General features: G+C 59.0%; 1 protein-coding gene across 1 annotated transcript; it reads left to right on the top strand.

Moving 5' to 3' along the window:
* Window positions 1–529: 529 nt before the first annotated feature.
* Window positions 530–16,689, top strand: ATP13A1 (ATPase 13A1). Its single transcript, XM_069477222.1, has 26 exons — window positions 530–1,201; window positions 3,698–3,787; window positions 3,893–4,083; window positions 5,639–5,711; window positions 5,896–6,051; window positions 6,144–6,213; window positions 6,297–6,403; window positions 6,882–7,011; window positions 7,133–7,188; window positions 7,419–7,545; window positions 7,626–7,763; window positions 7,841–7,961; window positions 8,360–8,517; window positions 8,909–9,084; window positions 9,160–9,270; window positions 10,781–10,906; window positions 11,417–11,525; window positions 13,059–13,258; window positions 13,336–13,432; window positions 14,131–14,288; window positions 14,358–14,472; window positions 14,553–14,749; window positions 15,520–15,662; window positions 15,890–16,001; window positions 16,085–16,228; window positions 16,359–16,689. Exons 1-26 carry the CDS (start codon window positions 803–805, stop codon window positions 16,467–16,469), a joined length of 3,615 nt encoding a protein of 1,204 aa, XP_069333323.1. The 5' UTR covers window positions 530–802; the 3' UTR covers window positions 16,470–16,689.
* The last annotated feature ends 1,040 nt before the right edge of the window (window positions 16,690–17,729 follow it).

The raw sequence follows: 17,729 nt of genomic DNA, 5'->3' as shown, positions 1-17,729 counted from the left end.
AAATTTAAATAACAATAACCTATAAAATTTAAATATCCAATAAAGAATTTTAAAAGGAGTTTAAATAAATTACTGTATCAAAGGACTGAAAGAAACATTATAAAATGTTTTTTCTCACACACACACATTGTTTAATTAATCCTGCTATAAATTACCACTAATCGGCAGTGTTAAGTAGTCCTGTTGTGGTTTTGTTCAAGCAGCATTTCTGCAACAGTACAGTTTAACAATACAGACTAATACGAATATATAATTTTAAGTTAACTATCAATTTTTCGTTTTTCTATGTTAAAGTAATAACTTTGTCTAATTATTACCCATTACATTACGGCTCTTCTGGCTCGAGTCCCCGACCCCGCCCCACCCTCACAACAGGCTCCGCCCCCGAAATGCTGCGTTTCTCTGATTGGCCCCGCCTCCTCAGCATCCAAGTTCCGCCCCTCGCGACTGGCTGGTGCCCGTGTAATCACGGAGTAGGGCTCGCCTCTTCCGGTTCAGGTTGTCATGGTGGCGCCTAGTTCGCCCTGCGTGTCCCGTCTTTTCCGGTCTCAGTCCGGCGTGGCAGCGCGGACAGGCAACCGGAGGTCTTTCAGACCCTATCTGTTATGAGGACGCCCGGCCTCTTCTTCCGGCCACAGCCTGTCATGGCGGCGCTTTGAGTAGCCACTTCAGGAGCCAACCTGCACTGTTGCCCTGGCTCTTCCTAGGCCCGGCTCCCATGGCAGCGCTCAGGGTTCACCGGAAGTAAAACATCGGAAGTGAGGCGTGCCTCTGCCCGGAAGCGAGCTCGGCGCTGGGAAAGATGGCGGCGGCAGCGGGCGCTGTCGGCAACGCGGAGCCTTGCGGGGCCCGGCCTTTCGGGCTACGGCCCGGGAGGCAGCCCAAACCCGGGTCGCAACCGTGCGCGCCCCTTGCCGCAGGGCCGGCGCTTATAGCGAGCGGCGACGAACTGGTCGCCGCAGTCTGGCCGTACCGGCGGCTGGCGCTGCTGCGGCGCCTCACGGTGCTGCCTTTCGCGGGGCTACTCTACCCGGCCTGGGTAGGTGCCGCGGCCGCCGGCTGCTGGGGCTGGGGCAGCAGCTGGGCGCAGATCCCCGAGGCCGCGCTACTCGTGCTCGCCACCATCTGCCTCGCGCACGCGCTCACTGTCCTTTCGGGACATTGGTCCGTGCACGCTTACTGCGCGCTCACCTGCACCCCGGTAAGTGTGTGCGCACGAGCCCGACCCCGGCGCGGTTGTGCGGGTCGCTGCTGCGGCCTTGTCAGTCCCATCTCCAACCGGGCCTCCCGTCTGCCGGGCCTGGGTCTCCAGCGGCGCCCTCTATCCTTTGGCTCAGTCTTCATCCTGACCCCGCTGCTGACTTGCAGTGTGACCCTGGCGCGGGTTATTTACTTTCTCTGGACTCCTCCCTGGTGTGGTCATTTAGATTTAATAAGATAATACCTATAAAAGGCTTAGAGTAGGGCCCGGCATACCTCGCTGTTTGGTAACGCTTTTTAATGCTAGCTCCCATACTCTGTTGTTTCCCTGGAAACAGTCCTACCTTCCTTCTCATCTGTCTCCTACCTTGGTGTTCAAAGTGTAAGACTAGACCTGTGGGGTGGGTTTCCCCCATCTATAAAACTTGGTCTAAAGACTCAAGTCCTACTAGCCAGTGCTCAGCGATCTTCCAAACTATGAACAAAACAAGCATGGTATGTGATCGGTCCCAGTGTTTAAGAGGAGCAGGAGTTACTTATGAGCAATTGACTTAACTGCTTGCAGTCTCCTTATATGTCTGTTTGGAAGATGAGAATGGTGATGGTGAGAACTGCTCAGGATGCAAAAGTAAGGCAGTGATTGTGACCTGTAGTCCAAAGTTTTGAATGAGTCAGTGAGCACCGCCATAGGAGGCAGTGACCATGAGCTGCCCTGGGTCAGCAGTTGACATCCAGTGATTGCACCACCTTCCTCTGGGCCTGCCTCAGATGACACTGCCAGTGAGCCTCCCCTCTGATCCCAGGTGTGTGTCTTTCTCGGGAAGAGGGAAAGAGACAGAAGCCTTCCTCTTTGGCTGCTAACGTAAATTGAAACCTCATTCTTCCTCTTAGAGAGTAAACTCATTCTCCTCTCTAATAGGACTTATCCCAGGGGAGGGACTCAGCTTGGTGGCTTTGAGTTGGTATAATGAAAGACCTCAGTGAGGGACAAAATAAAGGAAGGGAGTGGTGTGGGAGAGTGTGACCTCCCCCAAACTTCCAGCTGCCTTTGACTTGCAGCTAAACAGCACAGCTGTTAACTTCCTCTCCAGGGATAGAGAACTGGGAGGAGGTAAGCAGCCCCGTGGTTAGGAGAGGCAGATCTGGGTTTGCATCAGAGATCTCAAACAGGGCTGCTTCTGCTCTCCGGGTTTCAATTTCCCCCTTCTGTAAAGTGAGAAACATAACACCTACCTCCCTGGTGCCATTGTGAGAAGCAGACATGATAATCTGCAAAGCCTAGGACCAGCATGGTGTATAGTGCCTTGTACTTTTCTTCCATGGCATTATCAGAGATTGTGGCTGTATATTTGTCATTATTTTCCACCTGGTTTGTTGGCCCATGAACTCCCCAAGGGATGACGCTTCATTTCTCAGGGTCACTGCTGTGCTCCCCACTACCCATGCAGCAGGATGAATACAGTTTAGGATTGAGGGAGCACTAAATGAGCTCCATTCAGTGTCTCCTGTGTCTTAGGTGCTGGGGAAACAGCAGTGAACAAAACAGGCAAATCCCACTGCCTTTATGGCGTTACTAGGAGAGAGAACTCACAGTCAGCAGTTGATAAAGAGAGATAATATCGGCATGAGGATGGGAACTCTGCCAGGAAACTTTAGATGGGGCAACGAGGGAAGGGCTCCTAAGAGGTGATGTTTCAGCAAAGGCCTGAAGCGACAAGGGAGCCAGCTATGCGAATGCGTGTTCAGGGCAGAGAAAACACCACATGCCCTTAGCTAAGGCATGGATGTGCCTCCTCTGCTTGAGGACACAGGGAGAGGAGTGAGCAGGGTGGGAGAGGAGACGGAACAGAGCAGGAGGCCAGATAGGCTGTGACAGGGGCTTGGCTCATAAATTGAGGGTGGACTGGGTGCCTAGTAGCATTCGTCCTGTTGGAGTTCATGTTACAGTCAGGAGAGCAGAGCCCTGGGCATTGGGTGCTGTCTGTGACCCCAGCTTGAAGATACAGGACCTGGGCCGGGTGTGATGGCTCATGCCTATACTCCTAGCACTCTGGGAGGTTGAGGTGGGAGGATTGCTTGAGCTCAGGAGTATGAGACCAGCCTGAGAAAGAGGGAGACCCTGTGTCTACTAAAAATAGAAAAATTAGCCAGGTGTGGTGGCACATGCCTGTAGTCCCAGCTACTCGAGAGGCTGAGGCAGGAGGATCGCTTGAAGAAAGGAGTTTGAGGTTGCTGTGAGCTAGGCTGATGCCATGTACTCTAGCCCAGGCAACAGAGTGAGACTCTGTCTGAAAAGAAAAAAAAAAAAATGATACAGGACCAGAGGCACAGCGAGGTGGTGTTCCTTGTCCCTGGGATGGACTGGGCAGTGGCTGAGCCAGCATTCAGTGGCATGTTCTGGAACATGCCCATGAGGCCTCTGCACCCAAAAGCTCCCCGTGGGGCCATCGAACTATGGGCTGAGAAGAACTCAACAGCAATGTTTTGCCTCTGGCAGGAGTATGACCCCAGCAAAGCGACCTTTGTGAAGGTGGTACCAACCCCCAACAATGGCTCCACCGAACTTGTGGCCCTGTACCGCGACAAGGTAGGGACCGAATGCCAGGCTGCCTGTAGCAGGAGTTTGGGTGGGAGTTCCAGGTACTGACACCCAGGTCAGGAGCCTCTGCCACACACATGCCTTCTACCTCAGGGCGAAGATGGGCTTGAGGTGCTGTCCTTTGAATTCCAGAAGATTAAGTATTCCTACGATGCCCTCGAGAAGAAGCAGTTCCTCCCTGTGGCCTTTCCGGTGGGAAATGCCTTCTCGTACTATCAGGGCAACAGAGGGTTCCAGGAAGACTCAGAGATCCGAGCAGCTGAGAAGAAATTTGGGAGCAACAAGTGAGTTCCTGGCTTCCCTTTGGGTCCTTTGGCCTTCCTGCCCCTTCCCATTCAGGAAGCGGAGACAGAGGAATCTGCCTTTTTAGTCAGACATGCCAGGTGAATGTGGCGCTGTTTGCGAAGCATGCTCTAGTTTAGTTTACTCCAAACCTGCCTGCTGGCAGGAACCCCCAGAGGGCCTGGAGCCCTTGCCTTGTGGCGTGAAACCCCGAGTGTGCCAACCTTGGCGGGAGCTGGCCCGTGGCCCCTTCCCAGTAACAGTTGGCTGTTGGTCCTTGTTTTTTGTTACTTCACTTCCCCTCTTCTTCTTAAATTCCTTAGGTTTCAGTCCTCACTGTTCTGCTCAGACATATGTCAGCGTTTCAGTAATGGTGATAAAGACATTGGTGATCCTGATAGCTTCTCTTTTGGACTGGGTAGAATGGCCGATGCTGCCTTTGGTTTTGAGTCTCTGGCTGAAACTGGAAAAGTTAAAAATATAATCAGCATCACCAAGGTGTTCCCCCCCCCAAGACGTCAACCCAGCACCAGGCGGAAAAAACAGGCCCAGGACCCCTGCCAGCCCACGTGCTTTCTCCTTTAATCTTTACCAAAACCACGAGTGCTGGCGCGGCTGGGAGGGGCAGAGCTAGGCTCCAGATGCTGTGGGTTAGCTTCAGAGCCTCCATCCTGGCCGCCACAGCAATGGTCCTCAACCTGGAAACCCACAGAGCTCCTAGGGGCTTCTTCCTCACTTAATTGCTTTTCAGTAGATTACAAATGTGTTTACCACAACTATCGATCTAATAGGAAGATTTATAAGAAATACTTACCATCTCCCCTCCCTGAGGTTGGCCACATCAATGGCCTAGGACAGCAACGTTCTCTTTCACACCATTCTTCCTGCTCATGCAAAGGCACCCACCAAGATACAGGAGGGGGCCCTGTTGTCACTGTTTGTTTTCATAACAGTAGGGTCATTCTTCACATTTCTCACATCCCGGGCCTGGGATGTCCATCCAGTTACAGGGCAGGATGGGGACGACCGTGGTTGACTTGGCTGGCCCCTGGTCAGCAGAACACCCCCTTGGGCCCAGCCCCTTGCATTCTAGGGCTTCTATTCCAGCAGTTTTTAGGAATTCCCAGCTTCAGTGGGGGTGGGGCTCAGGCGCCATCTTTTGGGCCCCTGGGGGAATTTGCAGCCAGTGTCCAGCTGCCCAGGCCTCCTCTGTGTGACTTCAGTCAGGCACTCCTTTTGCACTTGTCATGTCACCCAAGCAAATGACGGGGTTCTTGTCTCACACCAGCCCCGCAACTGCCAGAAGAGCCTGTTGGTAGACTGAGAAGCTTCCTTGGGCTCCTGCAGAGCAGAGGGCTGTGGGCGGGCAGCATGTCTGCCCCAGGTGAGGCCCGGATGAGGAGGAGCCTGAAGGCTTGCCCAGGTTCCCAACACCCACCCACGGCCCCTCGGTTTCCGGGGAGGCCTGCCATGCCCCGAGCAGAGCTGTCAGGGTGGGGCCTCCACCCCCGAGAAGCCTTGCACCAGGAACAGGATGTGGGGTCTGGTCGCTTGCAGGGCCGAGATGGTGGTGCCCGACTTCTCGGAGCTTTTCAAGGAGAGAGCCACAGCCCCGTTCTTCGTGTTTCAGGTAAAGCGGCAGCTCTGGCCATTCTCGTTTCCTTCTCGGGGCTTTCACAGCCGGGGCAAACTTGTCTGCCACTTCCAAACCCCCAAAACCTGTCCCTGTCCTCGTGCGTCAGAGCCTGTGGGCAGAAGAGGCTCACAGGGGACAGGACGGGTCGGGTGGGGACAGACAGGCTGATGTCCCACAGGTGTTCTGTGTGGGACTCTGGTGCCTGGACGAGTACTGGTACTACAGCGTCTTCACGCTGTCCATGCTGGTGGCGTTTGAGGCCTCCCTGGTGCAGCAGCAGATGCGGAACATGTCGGAGATCCGGAAGATGGGCAACAAGCCACACATGATCCAGGTGCGCGTGGCGGGGAGAGTCCTGCCCAGTCTGGGGGTGGGCACAGCGCAGGCACGTCTTCCACGGTGACATTGCCGCCCCTCACCGCCCAGGTCTACCGAAGCCGCAAGTGGAGGCCCATCGCCAGCGACGAGATTGTTCCCGGGGACATCGTCTCCATCGGTGAGGCCCAGTTGCACTCCATCCAGGTGGGAGCCCTGCCTCCGGGCCTCTGGCCAACCCTCCTGCCCTGCCCCGCCCCGCAGGCCGCTCCCCGCAGGAGAACCTGGTGCCCTGCGACGTGCTGCTGCTGCGGGGCCGCTGCATCGTGGATGAGGCCATGCTCACCGGGGAGTCGGTGCCGCAGATGAAGGTGGGTGGCAGGAGGTGGGGGGTCCTCAAGCTACTCAGGAGGAAACAGGCCCGGAGAGGGCGGGCCAGTGGCTGGGCCAGGATCCCACCCAGGTGTAGATGGTGGAGGCAGGTGGACTCGGGTGAGTGCCGTGGACAGGAGGAGCTGGGAGGTGGTGGGAAGGAAGGAGGTGAGAGAAGCCAAGGGCAGCCAGGGTATCTGTGGGTGCCCGGGGGTGTCAGGGCAAGGTGGACTGAGAGAAGGGGGTGAGTCCTGGGAGAGGCGGGTGTGGTGGGGTCACAGGGAGTGGGAACTGCAAGAGGAGACGGGATGCCGCCCCGGTGAGGGTGGGGCCTGGGACCTGGGTGGGATGTGCCGGGTCGGGCAGGGAGCCCCATGAGGTCAGGCTGGCTCATCCCAGCCGCAGGGCCAGCTCTCCAGGGCTGGAGAAGGAGGCAGAGTGGCCCCGGCCATCCAGGGTCACGACCTTCCTCCCCAGGAGCCAATCGAAGACCTCAGCCCAGACCGGGTGCTGGACCTCCAGGCTGACTCCCGGCTTCACGTCATCTTTGGGGGCACTAAGGTGGTGCAGCACATCCCCCCACAGAAAGCCACCGCAGGGCTGAAGCGTAGGTGCCTCGTGGGTGTCTGGGGTGTCCTGGCTTCCACCCCCTCCTCCCACATCTGCTTGGTCATGAGGGAGTCAGGACCAGGAGGCAGGAATGACAGTGGCTCTGCTTGTCTCCCCAGCGGTCGACAACGGGTGTGTGGCCTATGTCCTGCGGACCGGATTCAACACGTCCCAGGTGTGGGGCCTTCCCTGGATCTGGGGACGTTGGGCCCCAGGGTGACTGGGGGACATTCAAGCCATCACCCTTTCAGACCCCAGAACATCCAGCCCACAGGCTCGAGCTGGCGGCAAGTGTCTGGGCCGGGGCCAGGGTGCAGAGGCCAGCCCAAGACCAGGCCTGCTTTCCCAGGCCTCAGGTTCTGGTGGGAGCCCGGATGGCAGAAAGGCTGTCCTCTGTCCCTCCAGGGCAAGCTGCTGCGCACAATCCTCTTTGGGGTCAAGCGAGTGACTGCAAACAACCTGGAGACCTTCATCTTCATCCTTTTCCTCCTGGTGTTTGCCATCGCTGCCGCCGCCTACGTGTGGATTGAAGGTAAGCTAAGCGCCACGGCCCCGACTGGCCCCTGTAGCCCCGCCTCTGAGGCCCCAGGCTGGCAGGCCCTGTCTCTGCAGGCACCAGGGACCCCAGCCGGAACCGCTACAAGCTGTTTCTGGAGTGCACCCTCATCCTCACCTCGGTCGTGCCCCCTGAGCTGCCCATCGAGCTGTCCCTGGCCGTCAACACCTCCCTCATCGCCCTGGCCAAGCTCTGTGAGTGTGCCGGGTGTGGCTGGGCACTGAGTGGGCCGGGGCCTGGCAGGACCCCTGACGCCAGCTCCTGTCCCCAGACATGTACTGTACAGAGCCCTTCCGCATCCCCTTTGCTGGGAAGGTTGAGGTGTGCTGCTTTGACAAGACGGGAACCTTGACCAGTGACAGCTTGGTGGTACGCGGTGTGGCTGGGCTGAGGTGAGTGTCAGGGGCCCTGGGCTTAGGGGCTGCTCAGCAGGGGGCTTCTGGGAGGTCTAGGGACACCCCAAGCCCCTGCAGTGAGGGCCTGCCTCAGGAGGTCTGTCTCCCAGGGCTTCCTTAAAGTCCCCAGGGTGAGAGGTGGTGGTGGCATGGAGGCTCAGTTCGGGCCTAGAGCAGCCAGCCAGCCTCCATCCCACACTGGCCGTGTGACCCACACACGTGATGCCTGACTTCGGGGGCATCTGTGAGGCAGGTAGGGGTCTCACAAAGACCCAGCCTGACACCCCCAGTGACCGACACAAGGCGAGTGCTCCACGCGGGTCCCTCCTCTGGGAGAGGTGCAGCTCCACCCTTCTGCCTCCGCCCTGTAACCAACGGTTTCCCTGTCCTTGCAGAGATGGGAAAGAGATGACCCCCGTGTCCAGCATCCCAGTAGAAACACACCGAGCCCTTGCCACATGCCACTCCCTCATGCAGCTGGATGACGGCACCCTCGTGGGTGACCCCCTCGAGAAGGCCATGCTGACCGCTGTGGACTGGACACTGACCAAAGGTGAGGGCCGGAGCCTCAGGCCCAGCAAGGGCAAGCCGCCAGCTCTCACGGCCCGGGCAGGCAGGCCGCCCCCCTCAGACACCTGGGGAACAGGCAGGCCCACGACTCTGGCATTGCCCCAGACGGGTGGGCACAGGCTCACTTCAGAGCCAGGGCAGGCCACGTCCTTGGGCATCCCCCTGGGTTGGAATCTGGCCTTCCCTGGCTGAAGCCATAGTGCTAGGGTCCCCTGACCACACGTCCCCCAGCTCTGACCCCCTCTCTAGCCCAGAGCCCCCCAAGCAGGCCCTGGGAGAGGCAGGAGGGAGGTAGGGAGGCCGGGGGAAGAGATGGGGGCTTGGCTGCCTCTTTGGAGCGAAGTCCCTCAGGACTCGTACTTATTTGTTTCCAGATGAGAAAGTATTCCCCCGAAGTATTAAAACTCAGGGGCTGAAAATTCACCAGCGCTTTCATTTTGCCAGTGCCCTGAAGCGGATGTCTGTGCTTGCCTCATACGAGAAGCTGGGCTCCACTGACCTCTGCTACATCGCAGCCGTGAAGGGGGCCCCCGAAACCCTGCACTCCATGGTGAGCCAGCCGAGGCCTGGGGCAGTGGGGAGGAGGCGTGGGGCGGTCGGTGACATCCCCCTGCGTTCCCTGCAGTTCGCCCAGTGCCCACCTGACTACCACCACATCCACACCGAGATCTCCCGGGAAGGAGCCCGCGTCCTGGCGCTGGGGTACAAGGAGCTGGGGCACCTCACCCACCAGCAGGTAAGGACCCGGGCTGCCCCCAGCCACCCTCACCATGTGCCTGGCCGTCAGCTCCTCCCTGGAGTCCACCACCTGTCCCCTACAGCTCCATGGTGAGTGGGTACCATGGGTGCAGTTTTGTCCTCCACCTCTTCCTTCGGAGGCCCCAAGTGGCACTCAGTCCTCAGTCCCCCACTGTGGGGGCCCATCCTGTCCTGGCTCCCGCGGCCACGTCATGCAGAGCACACCCAGACCTCGCCTGCTCCCACCCTGGGGTGTCCCACACACCTTGCTCCTTCCCTGCCGAACCACGTGGTGACTGCAAGGGCTTGGCACCCTCAGCTCCCTCACCCCGTGTCCATCATCCACAAATCCGCCCTCCGGCCCCCACTGCCAACACATCTGCCCGGTTACCGGCTTCTGCCTGCTCCGTTTTCAGTCTGCACCCTGCAGCTGCGGGATCCCTCCAGAGCCTAAGGTCAGGTCGCAGTGCTGTGTGCAGAGGCCAGGCCTAGGCTCTCGGCTGCCTCATTCCTGCACCTGGAGCCCCTTCTCCCGAGTGGCACAGGCCCTCACCCCCTTCAGAGCCGCCATCTCCGAGGCCTTCCCGCCCTGCCCACCCCTCACCCGATTCCATCCCCTGATCCTGTCTGCCCTGCCCCCACCTTCATCTCCCCCGTGGCTCCCAGCCCTCTGATTTCTATGACTTTCTTTTTTTTCTTTTTTTTTTTTTTTTTGAGACAGAGTCTCACTCTGTTGCCCAGGCTAGAGTGAGTGCCGTGGCGTCAGCCTAGCTCACAGCAACCTCAAACTCCTGAGCTCAAGCGATCCTCCTGTCTCAGCCTCCCGAGTAGCTGGGACTACAGGCATGCGCCATCATGCCCGGCTAATTTTTTCTATATATATTTTTAGCTGTCCATATAATTTCTTTCTATTTTTAGTAGAGATGGGGTCTCGCTCTTGCTCAGGCTGGTCTCGAACTCCTGAGCTCAAACGATCCGCCCACCTCGGCCTCCCAGAGTGCTAGGATTACAGGCGTGAGCCACCACGCCCGGCCCTCTATGACTTTCTTTGTCACATTTGTCCTCGGGTAGAATGTGAGCTCCCTGCAGGCAGGAGTGTTCTTGCCTAGTCTCTGGCATGTGGTGGAGGGTACGTCAGGGACATGGCCAAACCCCATTATTTGGAGAGTCCCAACTTTATTGACATGGAAGCTGAGCCACGGGGGGCTCCATGATGTGCCCACGTCCACAGCTAGGAGGTAAAGGTATAGTGGGGGGCCCAGGCCACCCAGCCGCTGCCAAACCCCATCCCTCAAGGGTGCCTAGCACCTCTCTCCTCCTGACCTTAGCATGTCCCTCCTGCAAGGACAGGAGCTTCACTCATCTCCCCGGTACTCAGCACCGTCACAGGAGGCTGTGCTTGCTGAGCAAGTGTCCCCCTGGCTCCCAGCATGTGGTCAGAGCTCAGGAAATGCAGAGAGGGAGCGGCTGGAGGGACAAATGATGAGGGCACCTGTGTCTCCCCACAGGCCCGGGAGGTCAAGCGCGAGGCCCTGGAGTGCGGCCTCAAGTTCGTCGGCTTCATCGTGGTCTCCTGTCCACTCAAGGCCGACTCCAAAGCCGTGATCAGGGAGATCCAGAACGCGTCCCACCGGGTATGGACAGGGCTGGGCTCCACCTGCAGAGGAGAAGTCAAGCAGAGGCAGGAATGTGACAATTCTAGTCTCACACCGGGGCAGGCAATGGGGGGGTGGGCACTCAGGTCTTTACAGCGAGTAGACTGCAGATTTTGGCCCAGCGAGATTATAGCTGGTCCTGGCCCGAGGACTCTTTGGGACTCGCCTGTCTCAGCCCTTCTCACCTCCTCCTCATTTCTGAAATGTTCCCCCGGTAGCAGATACCAAGCCAAGAGGGTCCACACCAGGGGCTGGCTCTTCATCTGCATTGCAAATAAAAGCTATGGGTGTTCTCAGAAGGACACACAGACATGTGTTTTTTGTGCAAAACACCCTGGGTGGGAGTGGATTATGGTCCTTGGAAGTCCGTTCAGGGTCTCCATTGGAGGGCCGGGACCTCCGCCCTGGGCTGCCTTAGGGACTTGGCAGCAGGTCTCAGGCTGGATTTCTGCCCGCCCTGATGAACCTCTCTGCCCCTCCCTCCCCCAGGTGGTCATGATCACAGGAGACAACCCTCTCACTGCCTGCCACGTGGCCCAGGAGCTACACTTCATCGACAAGGCCCACACGCTGATCCTGCAGCCTCCCTCGGAGAAAGGTGAGGCCCCGGCACAGCCAGAGTAGGGGGTCAGGGGACCCTGAGTCCAAGAACAGCTCCCATCCCAGCAGCCCGCCAGTGTACCAGGCCTGAGTGAGCAGCATGGTATCCTCAAGTACCTGTCACCATGGTGGCACCGCTGATCACAGCCCTGGCCTATTGGGCACCTCAAGCAGCATGTCGGTGGTCATTGGTTCTGGCATCTGGGGCATTTAGGTGTTTATTTACAGTAACAAGGCGGTGGTGGTCACACCAGATCAGGTTTCCTGAGTGCTCACGGGCAGATGCTACTCTGGCCTCGTCCTTACGCCCACCTTGGGTCCAGCAGGCAGCCCACACGCTGAGTGCTCAGTGTGGCCAGACCCCAGGCTCCACGCACGTTACTGCTGGTCCCTCCCCACTGTCCTGCCCCACATGGGACAGCTTGCCTTCCTGGCACAGAGGAGGAAGCCAACTGAGTCAGCTGGTGGGGCTCCTGCTTTGTAGACAAGGGAACAGAGGCTCAGGAGTGGACACACTTGCCCAGGTCACTCGATGTCACCGTGGCTAAGGATTGGAACCCAGAAGGTCTGACTCCAGAACTCATAGCATCTCCTAAGCTCTCCTGAGTGACCCTTTAAGCAGCGCCCTGGTGTCAAACTAATAGAAGGGCAAGTCCAGCCCTAGCACCTCCTGGATATGGGCATGGCGTCTGTTGGATCCCCCTGGTGCATGGCCTGGGTGGAGGCAACAGAGGGTCCTAAGGGGAAATCACATTAAGCAAGGTTGTCACAGGGCCAGGCAGGAAGGAAGGTGCTGCTGGGTAGGGTCAGGCCAAGCAGCTTCTGGAATTTCCCAACCAACTCTCAGAGTACTCAGTCCCCACTCTTCTGCACTGTTGGTCCTAGGTCTCCCTCTGTCCTAGCCCCAGGTACTGGGCCCTTCCAGGGCCCAGGGATTGTGGGCAGTTAGCCCGGAGGGGACGGCGAGGACTATTGATTGACAAACAAAGCTCCTCTAACAAAACAGCCACAACAAAAGCCAGGTGGAGATCGGTTTCCCTCCCACTCAAGACAGTCCAGGGTGAGCGGTCCAGTTGTAGGGTGGGCGTCTGAGCCAGCCCAGCCAGCGAGAAAGAGGAAGTGGATGACTTGGGAGCCCTGTCAGAGTGTACAGGGAGCCTGGCCTCCTCCGGAAAGCGGGATTTCAGATGGGCCATAGGGGCAGAGATTCATTAGGTGATGAGCTGGCGTCGGGGACCATGCATGAGGTAGGGAAGCGGCCTAGCCGAGATTGGGCTGCCTGGGTTCTCGGTTTCCCCACCCGCACCTAAGGGTTCTTCGGATGTTCTCTGTGGAATGTCCAGAGCAGGGCTGGGTGCCTGGTAGGGCTCAGGTCGGTGTACGTGGGTTGTCATCTGGGCAGCAGTTGGGACGGGTGCGGATGTGGGGCCTCCAGAGAGGAGAAACCAGCCAGTGCTCCAGTCCAAGTGTGGGGGACTCCAAGCCTGGGCAGCTGAGCCCCCGTCCCTGACCCTGCGTGCCTGCCCCACAGGCCGACCGTGCGAGTGGCGCTCCATCGACGGCAGTATCGTCCTGCCCCTGGCCCAGGGCTCCCCGAAGGCGCTGGCCCTGGAGCACGCGCTGTGCCTCACAGGCGATGGCCTGGCCCACCTGCAGGCGGCCGACCCCCAGCAGCTGCTCCGCCTCATCCCCCACGTGCAGGTGTTCGCCCGAGTGGCCCCCAAGCAGAAGGTGCCTGCAGGGACCTGGGGGGAGGGGCACAGGGTCCAGGCACACAGGCCCTGCTCAGCCCGTCTCTGCCCGTGCAGGAGTTCGTCATCACCAGCCTGAAGGAGCTGGGCTACGTGACCCTCATGTGTGGGGACGGCACCAACGACGTGGGTGCCCTGAAGCACGCTGACGTGGGTGAGCCCTGTGGCCTGGGGTGGCTGCTTCCTCCTCAGACCTGGTGTTAAGGGACACGTCACTGAGCCAGAGAGACAGACCCAGCTCTCCCTGTACAGGGACAGTCCCAGGGCATTCATTCCTGTGAGGCAGCAAGTAGCACAGGGGAGGGAAGGGCCGGCAAGGGCAGGGGGTCCCAGGGGCTTCGAGGGCAGGAAGGGACGTGAGCGTCCCAGGAATGGAGGTGGAGGCCACAGGCCGGGGAGAGGGGGCACAAGTGGAGAAGGTGACTCCAAAAACCAGGAGCTGAAGCACTTGCCACGGGGTCACGGCCTCAGGGCTGTTGCCAAGAAGACACAGGTGTTCAACTGAACTTCAAAGATCAACCTAATGTGGATTTTGTGCTTTTCCAATACTTATCTGCTTCATCTAGTCAAGCGTTTATAAAGTACGATTTACCTTCTAGAATTATGTTCCTTGGCAGTCCATTTCTTTGGAAACCATTTTAGTTTTGACCCATCTAAGTATCAGTGTGTTTCTTATTTGATTTGCATGGGGGGTTCGTTGGTTTGTTTTGTCAAGTAGTTTGGAAAGCAGAATGGATGCTCTCCGGGGTCTCCTTGGGAGGTCTGGGGACAGTTCTGCACGAGAACAAGCTGCAGAGCTTGGTGCACCCTGCGTGGAGCCTGCTCCTGGTCCTGACGCCCCCCACCCACCAGGTGTGGCGCTCCTGGCCAATGCCCCTGAGCGGGTTGTTGAGCGGCGACGGCGGCCCCGGGACAGCCCAACCCTGAACAACAGTGGCATCAGGGCCACCTCCAGGACAGCCAAGAAGTTGGGGCTCCCGCCCCCTGAGGAGCAGCCAGCCTCACAGAAGGTGAGTCTCGAGAGGGCAGCCATCGGTGCCCCCGTCTTGGCCAGGGCTCACCGCCCCCCACCCCCACAGGACCGTCTGAGCCAGGTGCTTCGCGATCTCGAGGACGAGAGCACGCCCATCGTGAAGCTGGGGGACGCCAGCATCGCCGCGCCCTTTACCTCCAAGCTCTCGTCCATCCAGTGCAGTGAGTTCCACCCGCCCCCCGACCCCCCGCCCGCCCTGCCTGGCACCCTACACCCACACTCGCCTCCTCCCACCCCGCAGTCTGCCACGTGATCAAGCAAGGCCGCTGCACACTGGTGACCACACTGCAGATGTTCAAGATCCTAGCGCTCAACGCCCTCATCCTGGCCTACAGCCAGAGCGTCCTCTACCTGGAGGGAGTCAAGTTCAGCGACTTCCAGGCTACCTTGCAGGGGCTGCTGCTGGCCGGCTGCTTCCTCTTCATCTCCCGTTCCAAGGTGGGCCACGGGTGCTGGGAGGCCAGGGATGTGTGGGCCAGCCAGGCCGGGCTGCTACAGGCCTGGGAACTGTCATCCCCAAGTTACAGACAGGGGTCCAGGGCCTAGAGGTGGGGGCCGTGCCCGGGATGGCACAGGCAGTGCCAGCAGTACAGTGCAGACCAAGGCTCCCGGATCCTTCCGAGGTGCACAGCTTGAGGTCCCACACTGTCCGTGGGCAGAGGTCTCGAGTGGGCCACACACAGCCCCATAGGCAAGGAGGGGACAGACGGGTACAATTACTCAAAAGGGTAAAAACCTTCAGTGGGTCGTGGGCTCTAGGGGATGGCCTGGAAGACAGCCAGGGAGGCTCACGTGGCACTGACACTCACGCCAGGGCAGAGAGGCCCCGGTGGCCAGAGAGGGTAAGTGCTGGGCTGCCTGGACCATGAGTGCCCCATGGGCTCCAGGGAAGGCTTTGGTTTGCGCCGGTGCAACAGGAACAGGGAGGGTTTGGAACAGGGAGAGTGGGATCTGCTTCATGATTTTAAGACCCTTGTGGCTGCCAAGGAAAGCGTAGACAGCAGGGCCCAGGCCAGGAAAGTGGCCCTGGGATGGGAGGGCCGAGAGGCGGGCAGGGATCTGGGGACTGGTGTGGACCCATGACCACCAGGGCTTGGTGGCCGCGCTCTGCATGAGGCTTCCAAGGAGGCAGGGGTTACTGCCTGCTGAGTGGGTAGCGCAGCCCCCTGGGAGAGCCAGGCCCTGACCTCTCATCCCTGCCACTGCAGCCCCTCAAGACCCTCTCCCGAGAGCGTCCCCTACCCAACATCTTCAACCTGTACACGATCCTCACCGTGATGTTGCAGTTCTTCGTGCACTTCCTGAGCCTTGTCTACCTGTACAGGGAGGCCCAGGCCCGGAGCCCTGAGAAGTGAGTGCCACCCCAGAAGAGGTAATGCCCCTGCAGTCAGGAATGGCAGGAGGATGAATGCCCAGACACTGACGGGAGAGCCTGTGGGTCGTCTGGGCCAGGGAGGGACACAAGGCCAGGCCAGTGTGGTCAGCCAAGCAGGGGCCTGGCTCTGTGCCAGGGCAGCAGGGAGCCATAGAGGGTGTGTGAGGAGGAGAGGGAGCCCTGACCCCCACGCATCCCTGCAGGCAAGAGCAGTTTGTGGACCTGTACAAGGAGTTTGAGCCAAGCCTGGTCAACAGCACCGTGTACATCATGGCCATGGCCATGCAGATGGCCACGTTTGCCATCAACTACAAGGTGAGGCCTGGCTCCCCGCCCCCTGCATGTCCCGTCTGCCCACCCAGCACCCACCACACGCAGCCAGCTGTCCATCCCCGCAGGGCCCGCCCTTCATGGAGAGTCTTCCGGAGAACAAGCCCCTGGTGTGGAGCCTTGTGGTGTCACTCCTCGCTATTGTCGGCCTGCTCCTCGGTTCCTCGCCCGACTTCAACAGCCAGTTTGGCCTCGTGGACATCCCTGTGGAGGTGAGTGGCCCTGAGGCCACTGGGGCTAGGCTCGGGCCTAGCTGTGGGTCACTGGCTCACTGGCCCTCCTGTGGAGGTGACCTGGCCCCAGCTGCAGTTCCCCGGCTCACTGCGCTTCCTGCCCTGACAGTTCAAGCTGGTCATAGCTCAGGTCCTGCTCCTGGACTTCTGCCTGGCGCTCTTGGCCGACCGCGCCCTACAGTTCTTCCTGGGGACCCCGAAGCTGAAAGTGCCTTCCTGAGACGGCAGTGCTGGCATCCACTGCTCACCCTGGCTGCCGCCGGGCAGGAACCTGCCAGGGCCCCGGGAGGGAACACTGCCCCCCACCTGCTATGGCAAGGCCATGCAGCCTTGCCCTTGGAAGACTGAGCTGGGACCCCCACAGCCCTCCATTGGCCTGGCTGGTAGAACCAGCCCTGGGCCAGCACCTTTGGTAAATAAAGAAGCATCTGAGATTTTAAGAAGCCCTGCCTCCACCTCTGTCTGTGCCATACCGTGTTTACTGGGGGGGCCAAGGGGGTCAGGTGGTCACTGAGGAAGGTCCCAGCACCCTCCCTACAGGCCATGTGAGATTGTTAATGATGACACCCTCTGTAGCATGTTCAGCACCAAGCCCCCACCCCAGAGAACTCTATTATTTTCTAGTGTGACAATCACCCAAGTATTTCCGTGGTCTCAGTTTCACATTTTAATAAACATACTTCCAAGTATTTCCAGCCACACATTCCACTGAATGCTGGCCGTGGGTACCTTTTCATAACTGACAAGCTGCTTGTGGCAACTCCCAGGGCAGGGCTTCCAGACAAGCCTCCCACTCCCCACCCTTTACCCTCAGCTGCTTCATGGTCCATCTGGCAGAGTGTGGTCAGTGGCCTGAGGAAGTCCCTGGGAACAGGAGCAAGGTGGGGGCAGAGGAATGGGCCCCAGGGACAGGTCTCTGGAGAGGAAGAGACATGAGACCCCACAGCAGGCGTGCCCTACAGTCAAGAATGTTGGAGAGGCACTGACTCCCTGAGATACTGGGGGTGGGGGCCCCAGGACAGTGGACCTTTCTGTCCCCTCATGCCTAAAAGGGGCACTCTAGCTGTGCTGTAATCCGGGCCTTGAGAAATTAATTCAGATTTAAAGGTCACTGGGGGTTCCCCATCCCAGAGGTGTCGGATTTAAGAGCGTTATAATTCGATTGGAATCCGCCAGGACTTAAGGCCTCCTGGCCAAAGTCGGGCCCAGATGGGTTGGGGTCCAAGAGACCTCCTGGCAGGGCGTCACTGGGTCTTCATGGGGTGGTAGGTGCTCGGACAGGCGTCGGGGGCTGGGCGGGTTCCGTGGGATCACTGGGGGCGGGGAATGCCGTGGCTCTGTGGGATTTGGGACAGCAAAAAGATCTGGGGAGAGAAAGCTTGGCCCGGATGGGTCTTAGGATCCCCAGGTCCGGGGCTCTGCAGGCTGGGGTGGTCGCTCAGGGGTCTTTAGCCGGGCAGTGTAGCGGGCGGCGCTGGTC

Source organism: Eulemur rufifrons, chromosome 2 (assembly GCF_041146395.1).
Source record: "Eulemur rufifrons isolate Redbay chromosome 2, OSU_ERuf_1, whole genome shotgun sequence".
NCBI classification, from domain to species: Eukaryota; Metazoa; Chordata; class Mammalia; order Primates; family Lemuridae; genus Eulemur; species Eulemur rufifrons.
Note: the sequence above shows the minus strand (reverse complement) of the source record. Positions and strands in the feature narration are given on the sequence as shown.

What these genes read in the sequence shown, in the direction of transcription:
- ATP13A1 (XM_069477222.1), top strand. Translation starts at nt 803, where the DNA reads ATGGCGGCGGCAGCGGGCGCTGTCGGCAACGCGGAGCCTTGCGGGGCC. An exon ending in CGGGGACATCGTCTCCATCG is followed by an intron (nt 6,214 to 6,296) that starts GTGAGGCCCAGT and finishes CCCGCCCCGCAG; the next exon opens with GCCGCTCCCCGCAGGAGAAC. An exon ending in TCTTCATCTCCCGTTCCAAG is followed by an intron (nt 14,750 to 15,519) that starts GTGGGCCACGGG and finishes CTGCCACTGCAG; the next exon opens with CCCCTCAAGACCCTCTCCCG.